This window comes from Hipposideros armiger, unplaced genomic scaffold (genome assembly GCF_001890085.2).
Source record: "Hipposideros armiger isolate ML-2016 unplaced genomic scaffold, ASM189008v1 scaffold_3, whole genome shotgun sequence".
Classification (NCBI taxonomy): Eukaryota; Metazoa; Chordata; class Mammalia; order Chiroptera; family Hipposideridae; genus Hipposideros; species Hipposideros armiger.
In genome coordinates, this window is record NW_017731353.1 from 8,278,060 (window position 1) to 8,294,242 (window position 16,183).

Here is a 16,183-nt window from a genome sequence, read left to right on the forward strand (position 1 = left end):
CAGGCCCCTGCCGTCCTCTGGGAGGGCCAGGCCACCATGCTGCCACCACCACTCAGCAGCACCTGGTTGTGCGAGGACTCCCGAGGTTTCGGCCAAACAGCAACTGCCCACTGTGGGCCAGGAGGCAGAGGAACACAGGCTGAGGGGCCAGGGGACATCAGGCAGCGGTGAGGCGGGGGGTGTGGTGCCTCAAGAAGGTGGGGCCAGGAGTACCAGTCAGGTGCCTGTCCTGCCCTTCCAGCCACAGCCCTTCCAGTAGCTGTTACCTCAGCCTGGCAAGTGGCATTTGGTTTAACCAGTATGGCTGCACCGGTGAGGCGATGGCTCGGGGAGTCCGACGGCCCACAGAGGACTGGTGCTGTGGCCAGTGGCCTGAGCTTCGCCCTGTGCTCAACACCCTTCGGAAATACTTGAGGGGCCATGGGGAGTGGCCTCGGGGTCCTGGGAGCCTGCTGCCACTGTCCCATAAGTGCTGGTGGAGAGGAGTTGCTGAGTGGTAATGCTCCCAGGTAGGGATGAGGGTGGGCTGGCGCCACGTCGGGCAGGCATGGCCCAGGCACTGGCTCCGCAGGCGGCAGCGGCCTCCCTAGCCCCATACCCTCTGGACACCACACTGCAGACCCTACGTGACCAAAGCCCGTGCTGGCCTGGCTGTGTGGGGGCGCTCAGCTGGGGCCAAGTCGGGGGTGATGCCCTCAGGTCCCTGCTGAGCTCTCCCCACCCACACCTGACATGAATGCCTAGCTGCCACCAGGCTGCTGGAGGTCAAGGTGTCAGCACAGAGCACCCCTTGCTGGAGAAGCCTCCAGAAGCCTGCGTCCCGACCAAAGTGGACGGGAGGGTGGATCAGCCTCGTCTAGGCCCCCAGGAGAGCCTTTGCTCAAACTTACACTTTGTGGGGTGCCAGGGCTGGGGTGCTCCCAGCAGCTTTCCTCTGAGAGCCAGCAACTTCCACTTCCCTCTGCCCCTCCTCCCGGGCTGGCTGGACCAATCGGAAGGCAGCCACCTGGGACCATCCCCCAACGGGAGGACTCGCCGGGCCTCTGGAGTTAAGCCGCCACCAGGAAGCACACAGGCTTCCTCCCGGGCGGCTGCGGGCACACCTCCCATTGCCCCTGAATCGCGGTGGCCCTGGCTGGCCAGCGTCCAGCAGCGTGGGGACCCCCTCAGGACCCTGAGGTAGGCTGGTCTGGTGCGTTTTCTGAAAGGTGGCTGGGAAGACTGCGGCTCTGCTCAGGACTTCTGCGGCAGGGAGCTCTGGTCCTGGAGCAAATATCTCAGGACACCAAGTGGCCCCGCTCTTCTGCCCCGTCCCCTTCACAGCCACTGGCACCTGCTTGTGCGTTTCAGTGGAATCAGCAGCAGGGTGGCAGGTGTGGGACCAGCGCATTTCAGGCTAGAAAGGCCGGGAATGGCCAAAGGTCCCAAGGACAGTCCAATGAGCCACTGTTTTTCTTCAATGCCTTGGCTGCTGCCGGGCGGGTAGGGTGACCAGGTACAGCGCAAGTCGGAGAAACGCCCGCTGCCACCTGTACCTCTGGGAGTGCAGTCTAGCTCCTGGGGGCTGAAGGCTCTGTCTGAGGTGGCCAGGCCAGGGTGTCTGTCCTGATCCCCCAGAAGGGGTTGGCCTGGCCCTGGAGACAGTGGTTTGCCGCCTGCTGGCAGAAGGGAACAGCACTGGGTGGTCCCAACATAGGTAGTCTCCTTGTCAGACAGTTGATGTGACAGTCCCCGAGCCTGTGGTCTAGAGCAGGCCTCATCTGGGAGGCATGAGAGGAGCCCAGAGGTGGCTGTGCGCCTGGAGCATGTCGGGCCGGCCCTGGGAGACACCACAGCCCCTCCCAGTGTGCCCAGGCCCTGGTTCTCCTGTAGGCATCCACAGTCACCCTCCCAAACAGCACAGTGTCACTGAGCCTGACTCGGAGCGGGCCAGCCCTGGGAAGCTGCTGGGTGACTGTTGCATCACCAGCCGACCACCGGAAGGAAAGGAGGGGACAGGACTGGGACGTGAGTGGGCGCTAAGTCGGGGAATGAGGAAGTCTGACACAGCACAGGGTGGTGTGCAGGTGGGAGGGTCACTTGCCAGCGTGCTTCTGACCCCAGCCTGGGCGCTGGCTGGCCGGGGGCTGGATCATCCCAACCCACACCTGCCAGGGAGGTTGTGCCAGCAGGCAGCACCCGGCATACAGGGCTCCTCCGGCCCACATCTCCATGGGTGGGAGGCAGCCGTCCCTGCCAGCTCCAGCTCCATGGCATTTTGGGCGTGTCCAGGAGCGGGCGGAGGCAAGATGGAGCTCCGTGTACAGAGGACAGTGTTTCCTTAGCACCTGTCCCCGCACTCACTCAGTGACTCTGGGAGAGAGAGCCCAGGTGGCCGTGTGTGTGTGTGTGTGTGTGTGTGTGTGTGCGCGCACGTGTGTGTGGTGTGTGTGTGCATGTGCGCATGTGGTGTGTGCGCGTGTGGTGTGTGCACGTGTGCACGTGTTTGTGTGCACGTGTGCGTGTGTGCACATGTGAGCGCGCGCACGTGTGCACGTTTGTGTGCGCGTGCATGTGTGCGTGTGTGCGCGTGTGTGCGCATGTGGCGTGTGTGGTGTGTGTATATGTGTGGTGTGTGTGTGTGCACGTGTGTGTGTGCATGTACGTGCGTGTGCGTGAGTGTGCACGTGTGCGTGTGTGCGTGCGTGTGCGTGCACCTAGCCCAGGAAAGGCTGGGGAGGGCTGCTCCGGTGAGCTGCCGGGGAGCAGGGTCACTGCTGCCTCCCTCTGTTGGTCGGCGAGATAGGAGTGTGAGGGGGTGAGGCTGCACACCAAGCCAAGTTCCTCATCAGGCTCTGCCCAGAGCCCTGGCCGGGCACCTTGATGGCAGGCCTGAGTCCTGGCTGGGACTGACTGCCCAGTGAACGGGTGTCCCTCCCAGCTGCTGCCCCAGACTCCAGCCGCTCCTGCCGCCATGTCGGACTATGAGAATGAGGACGAGTGCTGGAGCACCCTGGAGGGCTTCAGGGTGAAGCTCATCTCCATCATCGACCCTTCCCGCATCACGCCCTACCTGCGGCAGTGCAAGGTCCTGAACCCTGACGATGAGGAGCAGGTGCTCAGCGACCCCAACCTGGTCATCCGCAAGCGGAAAGTGGGTCAGTGCACCCCAGCCCCCACCGGTCCTGTCTGCTTGGGGCTTGGCATTTAGCACCTCCACGCACAGCTGAGGCTGCTGGGGGAGCCAAGGGATGGGCAGGCAGCACTTGGGCTCCCGCCCAGGACTGGGCCTGTAGCAGCTGTCTGCGTCTCGGGCCCGTTCCGCTCCAAGGGCCCAGCCAGGCCTCTCTGGGTTGCAGGTGTGCTCCTGGACATCCTGCAGCGGACTGGCCATAAGGGCTACGTGGCCTTCCTCGAGAGCCTGGAGCTCTACTACCCACAGCTCTACAAGAAGGTAACCGGCAAGGAGCCCGCCCGGGTCTTCTCCATGATCATCGGTGAGGACGAGACACCAGGCGTGGGGCAAGGCTGGCATCAGGGCGGGCGGGATGGGGGTGGAGCCACACACTTGGGGCTGGAGGGGCATGGGGGCAGGGATGGATTGGGAGGGCAGGGCGGCATGGGGGACACAGGGCCAGGATCCAGGAGCAGGCGGACCTTATGGGGTGGGCATGGGGACAGGGCTGGCAGGCCCCTACCTGTCTGGTCTCTGATGGATAAAATGGGGATGAAAGAAAATGAGGGAGCAATGCATGGGAAGTGCACCCGAGGAGAGTGGCTGGTCCTTGCTCCTATCCGCCTCTCTTCTAACACTGGTGGAGGGAGCAGAGGCTGGAGAAAAGGGGGGCCCGTCCTCTGGAGGGAGGGCAGGTGGGAGGAAGGGGAACACAGGCCTACTCACCGTCCAGAGCCTCCTGCCCAGAAGACCCTTTGACCCTTTAAAGCCACAGCTGCTGCCCTGAGAGGGCAGGGGCCTGCTGGTCCCAGCAAGAATGAGGCGACGCTCTCCTGGTCTCACAATCGAGATAAGAATTAGACAGCGGGGGATGGGCGCCCAGCCCCTGTGTCCTAGGGGGGCAGGCACAGGGGCCAGGAGCTGAGTCAGAGTCTCAGTCCATTTCCTGGGCTGGGGCAGCAGCTATCTGGATCCACGAGCTGCTGGTCAAGTCCAGGGGCCCGGGCGGTGATGGAGCAGGCGGCCACCTGATGCCTGCCCGATCTGCAGACGCGTCCGGGGAGTCAGGCCTGACGCAGCTGCTGATGAGCGAGGTCATGAAGCTGCAGAAGAAGGTGCAGGACCTGACGGCACTGCTGAGCTCCAAGGACGACTTCATCAAGGAGCTGCGTGTCAAGGACAGCCTGCTGCGCAAGCACCAGGAGCGCGTGCAGCGGCTCAAGGAGGAGTGCGAGACCTGCAGCCGCGAGCTCAAGCGCTGCAAGGATGAGAACTACGACCTGGCCATGCGCCTGGCCCGCCAGAGCGAGGAGAAGGGCGCCGCGCTCATGCGCAACCGCGACCTGCAGCTGGAGGTGCGCCCCGGTCCTAGGGGTGGGCCCTGCTGCCATGGGAAGGGTCCACCCGGCTGACGGGCTCGCCCCGCAGGTGGACCGGCTCAAGCACAGCCTCATGAAGGCGGAGGATGACTGCAAGGTGGAGCGCAAGCACACACTGAAGCTGCGGCACGCCATGGAGCAGCGGCCCAGCCAGGAGCTGCTGTGGGAGCTGCAGCAGGAGAAGGCCCAGCTGCAGGCCCGGGTGCAGGAGCTGGAGGCCTCCGCCCAGGTAGGGCCCGGCGGGGCAGGCGCAGTGGCCGGCGGGGTGGGGCCCCCAGCCAGGCCCTGCGCAGCCCTGCCCTGCCGCCCTGTCCCTGGCCATCCGCAGGAGGGAAAGCCGGACAAGAGCAGCCCCTACATCCAGGTGCTGGAGAAGGACTGGCGGCAGGCGCTGCGAGACCAGCAGGAGCAGGCTAACACCATCTTCGCCTTGCGCAAAGACCTGCGCCGGGGCGAGGCCCTGCGTGCCCGGGTACATGACCAGGACGGGTGCACATGGGGTCCAGGTCCCCAGCCAGGCTGCCCGCACAGTGCCTGGAATGGGGGTGCTCAACTCTCAGCCCCACTCCCCTACTTCACCCCTTCCTGGAGGCATAGGGGCCTGAGCTTGTCACCCCAGTCCTTGCCCCTCTCCCCCAGGGTGGTCAGGGCCGACCTTTGGTCTGGAGGCCAGGGCTGGCGGGGCTCCAGGGGCTCTCGGCCTCCCGAGGGTAGAGGGTCTAGCTGCCGTCTCCCACAGTGCATGGAGGAGAGGGAGATGTTTGAGCTGCAGTGCCTGGCTCTGCGGAAGGACTCCACGATGTACAAGGAGCGCATGGAGGCCGTCCTGCAGCAGATGGAGGAGGTCGCCATCGAGCGGGACCAGGTAAGCGCCTCACCTGCGGCGGGCAAGGGCCAAGGAGGGGGCCGTTCCCACACCCGACCCGCTGCCAACACAATGGCCAGCCCTTGGGGACGGGCAGTTGTCAAAGTGGGTTTTTTTTGTTTTGTTTTGTTTTTAAGCTGAGCCATCCTGCTACCTGTTGGCAGCTCAGCTCGGGCTGGGAATCGAACCGCTGTTGCTCAGAGCTTGCACTCTTTTTTTTTTTTTTACACATATAAGGAATCTTTTACAATTGTCACAAACATCTGCATGGATTAGTCTTAAAATTGCACTCCAGAAAAGTTATACTACATTATTTCAATGCATACTTGAAAATAATACACAATTATAACTTGTACTCCCTCATCGATTTAAGAAAAATGTAGAGCTTATTCTCCCCCTAGAGTTGTTTATGGTAGCATTATTTTAATTGGTTAATATAAGTCAGAGCTCGCACTCTTGAGCGAGCTCCTAACCAACCGAGCTACTCGGCCGGCCCAGTGGTTTTTAAGTAGTGAAGTTAATTTGGCTTCCACCTCGGCCCCGGCCCACTGCCAGGAAACCCACCTTCCACCTTCCACTGGACTTCCCACACTTTTTCAACGTTCATATAGTTTCGTTTTTGTTCTACAAAAATAAAAGCTATCTGTCTTGTCTTGCAAATAAGATTTTTAGCTTAAAAAACCATGGGCGCCTTGGCCGGCTGCCTTCTTGTGGACGGGAGGCATCGGGCTGCACCCGTTTCACTGTTCCCGTCACATCGCAGGGTCGTCTCTAGTCAAGTACAGTTGGCGCTTCAGTGACATTGTGGAGGGTAACTGGCAATGTGTCAGGAGTCTTAAACCATAGGTTCCTTTCAACCCAGCAATCCCACTTCTAGAAACCTCTCTCCTGGGAAAAGCAGCAAAGCGGAGAGAACCTGGCATGTAGGTGCTTATTTCAAGGCCATGCACAATGGTGAGAAGTGGGCGGCACCGGTGAGGTGGGCTGGCCGGAGCAGGGCGCCTCCCTCGTTGGCACCTGGCTGAGCCTCACAGGCAGGCAGACGTGTGGACAGTCACCTCGGCAGGTGCCAGGTGTGCCGGGGAGGCTGGGGCTGGACTGTCAGGTGAGCAGCTGTCTCTGGTTAGTCGTCAGTGGAAGCAGGGCCCAAACGTGGGGACGTTCTCGGTTATTAGTTGAGTCCTGGCTGTTGGGGGCTGATCATTGCAGGGGACATGGGTGGGCTCCCCAGGTTGTTGCTGGAGATGGCAGGCTGGCTTCCTACACCTCTGAGTGGCAGCCACGCCTCCTGGGCTGGTTGCTGTAGATAACGGCTGGTAGCTCAGGTCATGGGTCCAAGTCCCATCCTCATACGTGGTCTGGCCGTGGGGTATGTCTACATCCGGTCTCTCACACCTCAGGGTCCTGTGGGGGTGGGTATGATAACGTGCGGAGCATTCGTTTTAAAGAATCTCGCATGGCCGTCAACAGTCATGATATCAGGCCACAGCCAAGATTTATAAACCCAGGCGTGGGGCACGAAGTGTGCAGAATGTTCCCACGGCACACAGGGCCTGCGGAGACACAGGGCCGCAGGGGCGATTCTGCGGGCTGTGTGGTGACTTACGCATCTTTGTCTTTTCTGAACTGCCCACACTTTCCATCATGAGCCTCTGTTATGGTGACAATCCCCAAACCCTAATATATGTCCATGGAGACGAGACGGAAGAGGAAGAGGCCGGGCCGGCCCACCTGGTGCTGGAAGCCGGCAGCTGGCAGCTGGCTGGGGATGTTGCTAGGATTTGGCCGGCTGCCCTGAGAACGGAAAGCGCCGGGGGATGGGGCTGGGTGCGTTGTGCGGGGACCCACACCGAGGGTCTGCCCACAGGCCATCACGTCACGGGAGGAGCTGCACACCCAGTATGCCCGGAGCCTGCAGGACAAGGACGGGCTGCGCAAGCGGGTCCGGGAGTTGGGCGAGAAGGCTGACGAGCTGCAGCTGCAGCTGTTCCAGCGCGAGGGCCGGCTGCTGGCCATGGAAGGCAGGCTCAAGCGGCAGCAGCTGGAGACACTTGCCCTGGTGTGCCACCCCGGGGAACCCCAAGACAGCCTGGGCCCTGGCCTGGCTCCTCCACTGCTCTCTGATGGCCCTGGCAGGTCCCCAGGTCTTCCCGGTGGTGGGGTGTGGGCTGCCATGTAGCTCAGGGCCTGGCAGGCTGCTCTGGGTGTGGTAAGGACCAAGGAGGGTCCATTCTGGGCAGGGGCCTGGGACCCCCTCACCACGCCCCACCCCACCCCATGCCCGAGAGGCTCGGTTCCCCAAGGGCCTGCTGACCAGTCCCTCTTCTGTGTCCACAGAGCTCCGACCTGGAGGACAGCTCACCCAGGAACTCTCAGGAGGTGAGTGTGACCCCTGGGTGGGCTCCCGGCCACAGCTTCTGTCAGACCACAGCCCCACACCCGTCCCTCGGAAGTTCCAGAAGCTCAGCTGCCTGCTGGCTCTGCGGAGCTGAGCCGTCACCGCTCCTCCCGGCGCTTGGCCAGGTGGAGGGGAGAGCAGCTGGCACCGGCCAAGGCTCTGTGTGCTCAGGGCAGGACAGGCCTGGGCAGTGCCCACCCCCTGGCCCTCGTGGCGGAGCCTTCTTGCCGGTCCCTGGCCTGGCTGGGCAGCAGAGGTCCCTGAGAAGCTTGTGCAGAGGGTGACAGCGATGGGGGAGCAGCACGGGGTGGGCAGTGCAGTGGGCTAGGCTGTCCCAGGACCGGCTGTGGTCTAACCAACTGCCCCGTCTCTCTGGAAGCTCTCACTGCCCCGGGACCTGGAGGAGGACACCCAGCTCTCAGACAAAGGTGAGGAGGGGTGCCTGTGTGCCATGCGGCCTCCTTGTCACCCTGAGGAGGCGCCCTGACCCTTGGCACACACAGCCCCATGTGGCTGGTGCAGCCTTGGGACATGCGCTAGCCCTGTTCCATTGATATTCACAACTCCACTTTACAGAGGGGGACACAGAGGCTCAGAGGGATAAGTAACCCCACAGTCCTCCTGTGAGCAAACGAGGGTCCCAGTCAAACCCGGGGCCAGGTCTGCAGGGTCCATGCCCCACCGCTAGCCCTGAGATCACATGCCTCCATCAGTGTCTGTTCTGGGCCCCGAGACCGCAGGGTTGGGACCTCCTGCCCTGAGCCTCCTCTGGAGTGGAGGAGGCAGCAGTAAGCCACGCCCAGGTGTGCCATATTGAGTGGAGACAGAGCTGGGGAGAGGGAGAGGGGCTGTCGTTGGGTGACAGGACGCTGGGGGCCTCCGGCGGCAGGGGCCCTCTGCCCGCCAGGAGACAGGGCTGCGCAGGGGAGGCCAGATGGCCCGGAGGGGTGGCATGGGGACGAGGGGCTCTCTGAAGGTGGGCGTCAGAGTCTGGGAAGAGCCCTCTGCTGGGCTGGGGGGGGGGGAGGGCAGAGGAGCCACCGCAGAGGTTGCGTGGGGAGTCAGACAGACTTCCTCAACATCAGGCCTGACCCCAGCTTCTAAAGGGGCAAAAAGAGGAAGAAGGGGCACCAAATAGAGAAGTGAGGGGTCTGGCCATCTGCTACCGCCCAAAGACTTGAGCTGGAGGCCACTGAGCACCCCAAGGGGACAGGCGAGCAGGACCTGGCAGGCTGCAAGCCCAACCAGCCCAGGGGTGGGGTGGCCCCTTCCGGGAGCCAAGGTGGCTTGAGGGTTGGAGGACGAGGAGGGGAAGGTGTCGGCTCCAGGGAGAGGGCCTGGGACTCTCTCGAGTCCATAGTCTCCATCATGGCCAGTTCAGGGGAGCCAGCCCTGACCCAGGAAGGGCTGAGCCTTCCTGCTCAGGAGGAGCAGAGGTCTGTGGTGGGAGCAGAGGGCCTTCCGGGAGCGAGCAGTGAGCCCCAGCCCCCTGTTCTAGACACTGCGAGTCCTTGTGGGGTCCAAGCGAGGACCTAGGAGATGGTGCAGGACTGGCCCGGCAGCATCAGGGGTGAGGAGGTGCAGGTGTCGGCCATGCTGAGCTTGGTCCCCACGGGTGGGCAGGACCCACAGGCACAACTGTCCTTTCCAGGAGGCCCGGCTGACGTGGAGAGCCCGGGGCAGCCCTTCGAGGCTCTGCAGAAGGAGCGACTTTCACTGACTCCCAACGTAAGGCAGCCCTGGGGTTCCCCTGGTGTGGGCCTCAGTGTGAGAGGAGAGTGGTTCCCCGACCTGGACGCTGGGTGGGGGGTGGGGGGGACTACAAGGGTCTGTGCCCATGAGTTCTTGGGGTGCAGTGTTTGCAACATGAAGCTGACCGCCCCCTTCTTTGGACAAAGCAGTGGGCAGAAGGGCAGCCAGGACAGGACTGTGCTCAGGCGCAGCAGCCATGGAAAGCCTGTCTTATGTGCGGGCCACGCAGCATTAACGGGTACCCTTCACTGCCCCGGAGTCCCGACTGCAAAGGGACCTCATTACACTGGCCTGGAGCCCAGCCGAAGCTGGCTGTGCGCTGGGCTGTCTTGTCACCTGGAAGGCAGGACCCATACACTGCTCCCCTCAGGGGGGGCGCACAGGGCGCAGAGGAGGAGCCTGTTCCCGTGCGGAGCTGGGGCTATGGGCTCCCTGGACTCCGTGTGCAGTCCTGGGCCGGGGGCAGGGTCCACACAGGGCCTGGCTACAGCCTGAGTCTCCCCCTCCTCCAGGACTCTGGCCTGAGTGGCGGAGAGCCCCCCGAAAAGGAGCGGCGGCGCCTCAAGGAGAGCTTTGAGAACTACCGCAGGTGGGCTCGCGTGGGCGCCGGGCGGGGGGGCGGTGCGGGCGGGCAGCCCCGCGCGGACACTGCACACCTAGGCCACACCTGCGCCCTCGCCTCTCCCGCAGGAAACGGGCGCTCCGGAAGATGCAGCACTGCTCGAGACAGGGGGAGGTGGACTGGGAGAACACCACGGGCAGCGACAACACCGACACCGAGGGCTCCTAGCGGCCGGTGGTGCAGGAGGGCGCCGCCCGGCCCCCGGATCCAGAGCTGACCGCCCGTGACCCCCGCGCAGGCGCCGCCCCGTTAGGCCGCCTCTGTCTCGGGGCGCCCGTTTCTGCGCCGGCACGCGCACTGTGGCACCAACCGCCGTGGTCTGTCTTTATGTAACGCAGACGTATACGGCAATGTTAGAAATGCAGTGAAATAAACAACCGCCGCGTCTGAAAGCCTTGCTCGCGCGCACCTTCCAATCCCGCGTCCGCCAGCGTGCACCGCCCGCCGCAGGGGGCAGCAGAGTGCGTTCCGCCTGCCCGCCGCGGAGGTCGAGGACGGTCGTTTCCGCCGCTGCCCGCTTCCAAGATGGCGGCGGCGCGGCCGCGCCGGGCAAGGGCGGGGCGGGGCGGGCGGGAAGGCGGAGGGATGCTGCGAGCGGCGCTGGGCCGCGTGTCGACGCTGGTGAGCTGCGCACGGCCCCGGGGGTCCGGCCTGAGGCAGTTGTGGGGGCGCAGAGCCCGCCCGGCCGTCGCAGGGAAAAGACGGGACTGGGGCTGGCGGCGCGCGAGCTCAGAGCCGGGACCCGGGGCGGCGCACTACCAGCTCGTCTACACCTGCAAGGTGGGCACGCGGCGGGGACCGGGCCGCACCTGCACCTGGCGCTGTACGGCGCGGCAGGGGAGTTGGCCTGGGCGCGAGGCGGGACCGTGTGGAGAGGGACCAAGTGGAAGGGTGGCGCTATCCCCAGGCGCGGGGCTTTCTGGCAGAACAGAGCTACCCCTTTAGGGGGCGGGGCCTTCTGGTAGAGGGGACGAGGCCGCGCTAAGGGGTGGTGCTCCCTTCGGGGGCGGGGCCTTCTGGTAGAGGGGACGGGGCCGCGCTAAGGGGTGGAGCTCCCTTCGGGGGCGGGGCCTTCTGGTAGAGGGGCGGGACCGAGCTAAGGGGTGGAGCTCTCTTTGGGGGCGGGGCCTTCTGGGAGAGGGGTGGATCCATCTCAGTGGGGTGGGGCTTCCCTGGGAGACGCAGACTAGGTTCATGGGTTAGGTTGAATTTATACCTGGGGAGGATCAGGTCCTTAAGGAGGGGTGGCCCTGCCCTGAGGTGGAGCTAATCCTCAGAATGGGCGGGACTAGGTGCATAGCTTCACCTGCGCGTGCTCTCTACCAGGTCTGTGGAACCCGGTCCTGCAAGCAAATCTCCAAGCTGGCCTATCACCAAGGTGTGGTCATTGTGACCTGCCCTGGCTGCCAGAACCACCACATCATCGCAGACAACCTGGGCTGGTTCTCTGACCTGGATGGAAAGAGGTGAGGCCACCTGGGCAGGGTGAGGGGACAGCGGCCTGTATCTCTAGGGCTGGCCTGGTAAGCCCTGGGTCAAGGGTCCCACCCAGCATCCCTGGAGCCCCCGTCTCCCTAATGAGGTGTACAGAGCCTCCTTCTCGAGTCTTATCAATACAGGAGGTGCAGTTAAGTTTGAGCTTGAGATAAACCACCGATAACTTTTTTGTGTAAGTATGCCCCAAGTATGGGCCGTGTTTTTTTGTGGTTTTTTTTTTGTTAGCTGATCCATCCTGCCACCTTTTGGCAGCTCAGCAGCAACTCAGCTCTGGATGGGCATCAAACCGCTGTTGCTCAGAGTTCACACTCTTGAGCGAGCTCTTAACCAACTGAGCTACTCGGCCGGCCCTGGGCCGTGTTTTTATTTGCTAAATCTCCTGCCCTAGACCCGACCCCTTTGGCCCTGCTTCATTGCCTGACCTGTGCCCTCACTGACAGCAGAGAGGACCCACTTACTTGGCAGGGCCACCGGCCTCTAAAGTGAGGGGGTCAGACAAGGTTGACTCTTAGAGCAATGGCTTCCTTTCATTTTTTTGGTCCCTTCCTTCACCCTACAAAGATTTCTTGAGCGCCTGCTATGGGGCAGGAATCGTAGCGAGTCACTTCCTTGTCCTGTACTGGTGCTGGCTGGTTGACCACACCAGACTTGGGGGTACATGTGAGGTGGTGTGGACGGGGCCCTGGGCCTGTAGTGTTGGCCTCCTGTGTGGAGAGCAGTGGCGGGGGTGGGGTCAGGAGCCTGGTGGCCAGGTGGCCCCGCAGGGTTGAGTCTGGCTTCTGAGCTAGCATTCTCCCCTGGGAATGGGACAGTAGTAGCAGCTGCTCACCAGGGCCCCGATGCCACACCAGTGTGGGGACCCATGCTACTGGCTCAAGCCTGGCCTTGCATGGCCTCAAGGGACCGAGGTGCAGGACCAGCACGGGGCCCAGAGTGTCATGGCGCCTCCCTCCCCCTCAGGAATATTGAAGAAATCCTGGCGGCCAGAGGGGAGAAGGTGCACCGAGTGGCCGGCGATGGGGCCCTGGAGCTGGTTTTAGAGGCCGTAGGGCCCCCCAAATCCACCGCTGCTCCGGAAGAGGATGAGGACCAGGACCCCACCCAGCCCAGCAAGGCGGAGCCCCGCTGACCTGCCTTCCGCCCTCCAGAAGGAGGATTCAGCCCTGGGCCTCTCGGCACTCGTCGGTTTTTGTCAATAAACATCATTTGCCGATGATGGGCCTGGGCTCTCCTGTGGTCCCTGGCTCTGGAGTCAGAATGACTCACAGGCACCCCTCCAGGTGCAGCTGCAGGGCCCCTGGCCCACCACTGTCACCTGCTCACAGGAACTGCTCTTGTCCTTGCCCACAGCGGGCCGAGTCCAAGTGGAGTCTGAGCCCCTCCTGATTGGCAGTGTGGCCTCGGGCAGGTCTCTGTGCCCCTCTGAACTTCTGCCTCCCCATCTGCAGATGAAGATGCTCATGGTGCCGCCCTGATGGGGGTATGGACAGGAGGAGCAGGGTCAGGACAGGCACAGGGTGGCTTAGTCGAGCCCCCGAATGTCAGGCCCCCGATCTTGCTGGCTCTGGGGGGAGGCTTGGAAGGGATGGCCAGTGCCACTGTGCTTCCTAGGAGTTGGATCAGCACACCCTGTGGGTCCCAGCCCTCTGGCCAGACACAGGGAGGCCCCACAGACCCCTCCCATGCCACCTGCCGTGCCCTGGACACAAACCAGCCTACTCACCGTGGCCACCGATGGGGGGGGCGGCTCTGGTGGTGAGGGGAGTGGGAGCCGGGCTGCTATGTGACAGGCGGTGGGCTGAGTGCCCTTCGTGGTCCCCCCACCCCTGGGGTGTGCGATTTGTCTCCCAGCCTTGTTTGACTGTCTTCTCAGGATGTTCCTGTGTTTATGCGAGGGTGTTTATTTCCAGAAAGTGTTCTGGGCTGCGTGACCTTCAGCGTGACTCATCAGCCAGCCTTTCGGGTCCCCGCAGGATCTGAGCTCCTGATTACCGCCCGTCAGCTCTCGGAGCCTCGGCTTTGTTTTACAGGCGTTGGCAGTTGGTGCTTTGCCTCGATTACCCGCTGTCCTGCCCTCTGTTATTGGCAAACAACCCTCTATTATTCCCACCCAGAGCTTCTGTGCCGTTTGCAGAGACTGTCATTCTGGAGCCTCCGCAGAGGCACTGAGGCCATGCGAGGACCGAGGACCGGTTGGCATTGATATGCAGGAGTGGGGGGCTGGGCCATGGCTCCCAGGGTTGGAACTAGAATTTGGGGAGGCCCAGGGAGCTGGCTGGACCCGTGAGTGCACAGCTGGACCTCAGAAAGTCACCCGGGACCCTCCCTTCATGGATGGGGAAACTGAGGCCTATGGTTTGGATGTGTTGACCATGTCTTTCATCTTTTGCGTTCTGATGCTTCGACCCTGCTGACCCTGGGGAGACTGCCCCTCCCGGGGCTAGTCGGTTCCTAGAGAGAGTGACCGACATCGGCGAGCACACCCAGCCAGGGCAGGCAGCAGACCCCAGGGCAGCCCCTGCGCCCGCTCAGAGCCACTGGCGGAGGTTGTTTGCACCAGCGGGTCCCGGGCCTGCTGGCCCTGCCGTGCCTTCTGGTGCAAAGCACATACAGGCTCTTACCCACACCCCTCTAACCCCCGTTTCCTGAGCCACCCCATGCCTTCCCCTGCAGCCTATCCTCCCTCCTCTTGGGACCCATGAGTATCAGCAGCTGTCTTTTTGGTGGCATTTTCTTCTGACCTGCTGGCCTCACCACACCTGAATAACAATAAAACCCACCTTTTCAAACAGCATGTCCATCTCCAGGCTTCTGCCGTTCTCCAGCCCCCCAGCCCCGTCTCAAGGAGCAAACCCCGCCCCCCCCCGATTATCTTTCCTCCCCAGCCCTAGTCCAGGACCCTCTCCAAAGGGTCAAATTAATGAGTTGTGTGTCTGGGGACATTAAGTAAGGAATGCCAGGTTGAAGGACATCAACTTCCTGCAGGACTTCTCAGAGCCTTTAGCATGCTAACCTGGACATTAGCTGCTGAGAGGACACGGCACCCAGTGTTAAATTTGACTGCATAGCATTCTCGGAGTGCCAGGGTTTCTGGAGCGCTGAGAACTCTCTGGATGGCGGGGCTAGCGACTTCCCTGGGGCCCATCGGGGCACCTCCCTTTGTGGCTGTGCTCACATCTCCCCGCCCTCCCCAGTGCCACCCTCACCCCTCTGGGGCTTCCCAGCTCCCATCCCCTGTCCTGCCTCCTGTGGTCCGCAGGGCTCTCGTGCAGTGGGTCACTGGGCGTGAGCTGAGTGGGCCTTTCCTGCCTCCACCTGGCTCCCAGACCCTACTGGGGACAGTGCCTTATGACAGCTGTTTGTTTGTGGGTGTCCATATTTGCGGGGTGTTGTCCCCAAGCTTCTTCCTCAATTGCACCATCACAGGCTATTCCATCAGGTTCACAGGTCAGTGGCATCTGGGGGGTGTGATGTCACAAGCCCACTGTACCTCCCTTGTTTAGGTGGCCTGCGGGTCCTGGGTGGGGACTTGGACTGGAAAGCGTGTCCTGGAGTGTGAGTCTGGTTAGGACGAACACAGTCCCCCCAAGGGTGCAGGAGGCCATGCACCCTGCAACTTGCCTCCAAGTGGCTGACTGGTGCCATGCAGCCCCGTCACACTCGTGCTGCCCGGTGGGTGCTGGCAGCTGCATGGATGGCTAGGTCACCTTCGTGAGTGGGAGACCTGCCCAGGCCCACCTTACTTGCCAGCCCGCTATGCGGGTACTGGGGTGGCAGTGCCAGGCAGACGTCACTTGGCTGCCTGGTCGTTTGGGGCCCCTTGAGGGGCAGGGGCTTTCTGCTGGGTGTTGACTAGCACCAGAGGTCTTCCCACCTGCGCCCACTCCCTTCCACGCTCCTCCAGGCTCCTGACTGCCAGCCAGGCTGCTAGCCCTGCCTTGCGTCCGCGTGTGCTCTGACTCAGCTGACTCTCCGCGCACAGAAGAGTGACCAGGCATGCCCCAGGGGGCCTCGCAGCCTGCGGTCCTACAGGGCCACACTGAGAGGCGGGAGAGCAGTGACTGTCGCTTCCCCCGAGTCCTGGGGCCACGCTCGGCCTCTCCTTGGCCCACTGGGCCTAGCACCTGCAGCTGAGGAGGCCAAGGGGGTCCCCTGTGCCCCACTGGGAGGGCTGGCAGGTCCCAGCCCCCATGTCCCTGCATCAGTGCATTTGCCACAGTGGCTCCTGTCCCCTTCCTCCCAGGAGAGCAGTGTGGGGCTCAGGGTGAAGGCACAGGCTTGGGAGACACATGGTCTGGGTGTCCCTGGGGGTGCCTGAGCCCCAGCCTCCGTCACTGAATAACACGGCACGACTAAGCTGATGTGTGGCAGTGGGCTTGGAGCAGGGAGCACCTGGGCGAGTGGGCGCTGCTTCGGAGCCCCAGACCCTTGCACGGGGCAGGCTTGCTTATCCAGGTAAGCTCAGTCACTGGGCCTCCCAAAGGATCAACCCCCCAGAGCAACTAATTCAGACAGC

The 16,183-nt window shown here is 62.8% G+C and overlaps 2 protein-coding genes across 4 annotated transcripts; both read left to right on the plus strand.

The window, feature by feature from the left end:
- Positions 1 to 1,060: 1,060 nt before the first annotated feature.
- Positions 1,061 to 10,562, plus strand: CARD9 (caspase recruitment domain family member 9). 3 transcript variants are annotated; one of them, XM_019640031.1, is made up of 14 exons: positions 1,061 to 1,179; positions 1,873 to 2,007; positions 2,921 to 3,137; positions 3,339 to 3,476; positions 4,205 to 4,509; positions 4,583 to 4,762; positions 4,862 to 5,005; positions 5,273 to 5,398; positions 7,266 to 7,457; positions 7,736 to 7,777; positions 8,176 to 8,224; positions 9,448 to 9,524; positions 10,061 to 10,137; positions 10,239 to 10,562. In XM_019640031.1, exons 3-14 carry the CDS (start codon positions 2,954 to 2,956, stop codon positions 10,336 to 10,338), a joined length of 1,614 nt encoding a protein of 537 aa, XP_019495576.1. In that variant the 5' UTR covers positions 1,061 to 1,179; positions 1,873 to 2,007; positions 2,921 to 2,953; the 3' UTR covers positions 10,339 to 10,562. The 3 variants fall into 3 exon arrangements, with proteins under 3 accessions (XP_019495576.1, XP_019495584.1, XP_019495567.1); XM_019640039.1 differs by having other exon boundaries at positions 1,899 to 2,007; XM_019640022.1 differs by lacking the exon at positions 1,873 to 2,007.
- Positions 10,563 to 10,740: 178 nt separating this feature from the next.
- On the plus strand, positions 10,741 to 12,886 carry DNLZ (DNL-type zinc finger). Its single transcript, XM_019640051.1, has 3 exons — positions 10,741 to 10,950; positions 11,497 to 11,636; positions 12,628 to 12,886. The coding sequence occupies exons 1-3, from the start codon at positions 10,756 to 10,758 to the stop codon at positions 12,794 to 12,796; spliced, it is 504 nt and encodes a 167-aa protein (XP_019495596.1). The 5' UTR covers positions 10,741 to 10,755; the 3' UTR covers positions 12,797 to 12,886.
- Positions 12,887 to 16,183: the final 3,297 nt, after the last annotated feature.

Bases quoted from the DNA above. Each gene is read 5' to 3' on its own strand.
- DNLZ (XM_019640051.1), top strand. From the start codon at position 10,756: ATGCTGCGAGCGGCGCTGGGCCGCGTGTCGACGCTGGTGAGCTGCGCA. The intron at 10,951-11,496 runs GTGGGCACGCGG...GCTCTCTACCAG, and splicing joins AGCTCGTCTACACCTGCAAG to GTCTGTGGAACCCGGTCCTG. The intron at 11,637-12,627 runs GTGAGGCCACCT...CCTCCCCCTCAG, and splicing joins TCTGACCTGGATGGAAAGAG to GAATATTGAAGAAATCCTGG.
- CARD9 (XM_019640031.1), top strand. From the start codon at position 2,954: ATGTCGGACTATGAGAATGAGGACGAGTGCTGGAGCACCCTGGAGGGC. The intron at 7,458-7,735 runs GTGTGCCACCCC...CTGTGTCCACAG, and splicing joins AGCTGGAGACACTTGCCCTG to AGCTCCGACCTGGAGGACAG. The intron at 10,138-10,238 runs GTGGGCTCGCGT...CCTCTCCCGCAG, and splicing joins AGCTTTGAGAACTACCGCAG to GAAACGGGCGCTCCGGAAGA.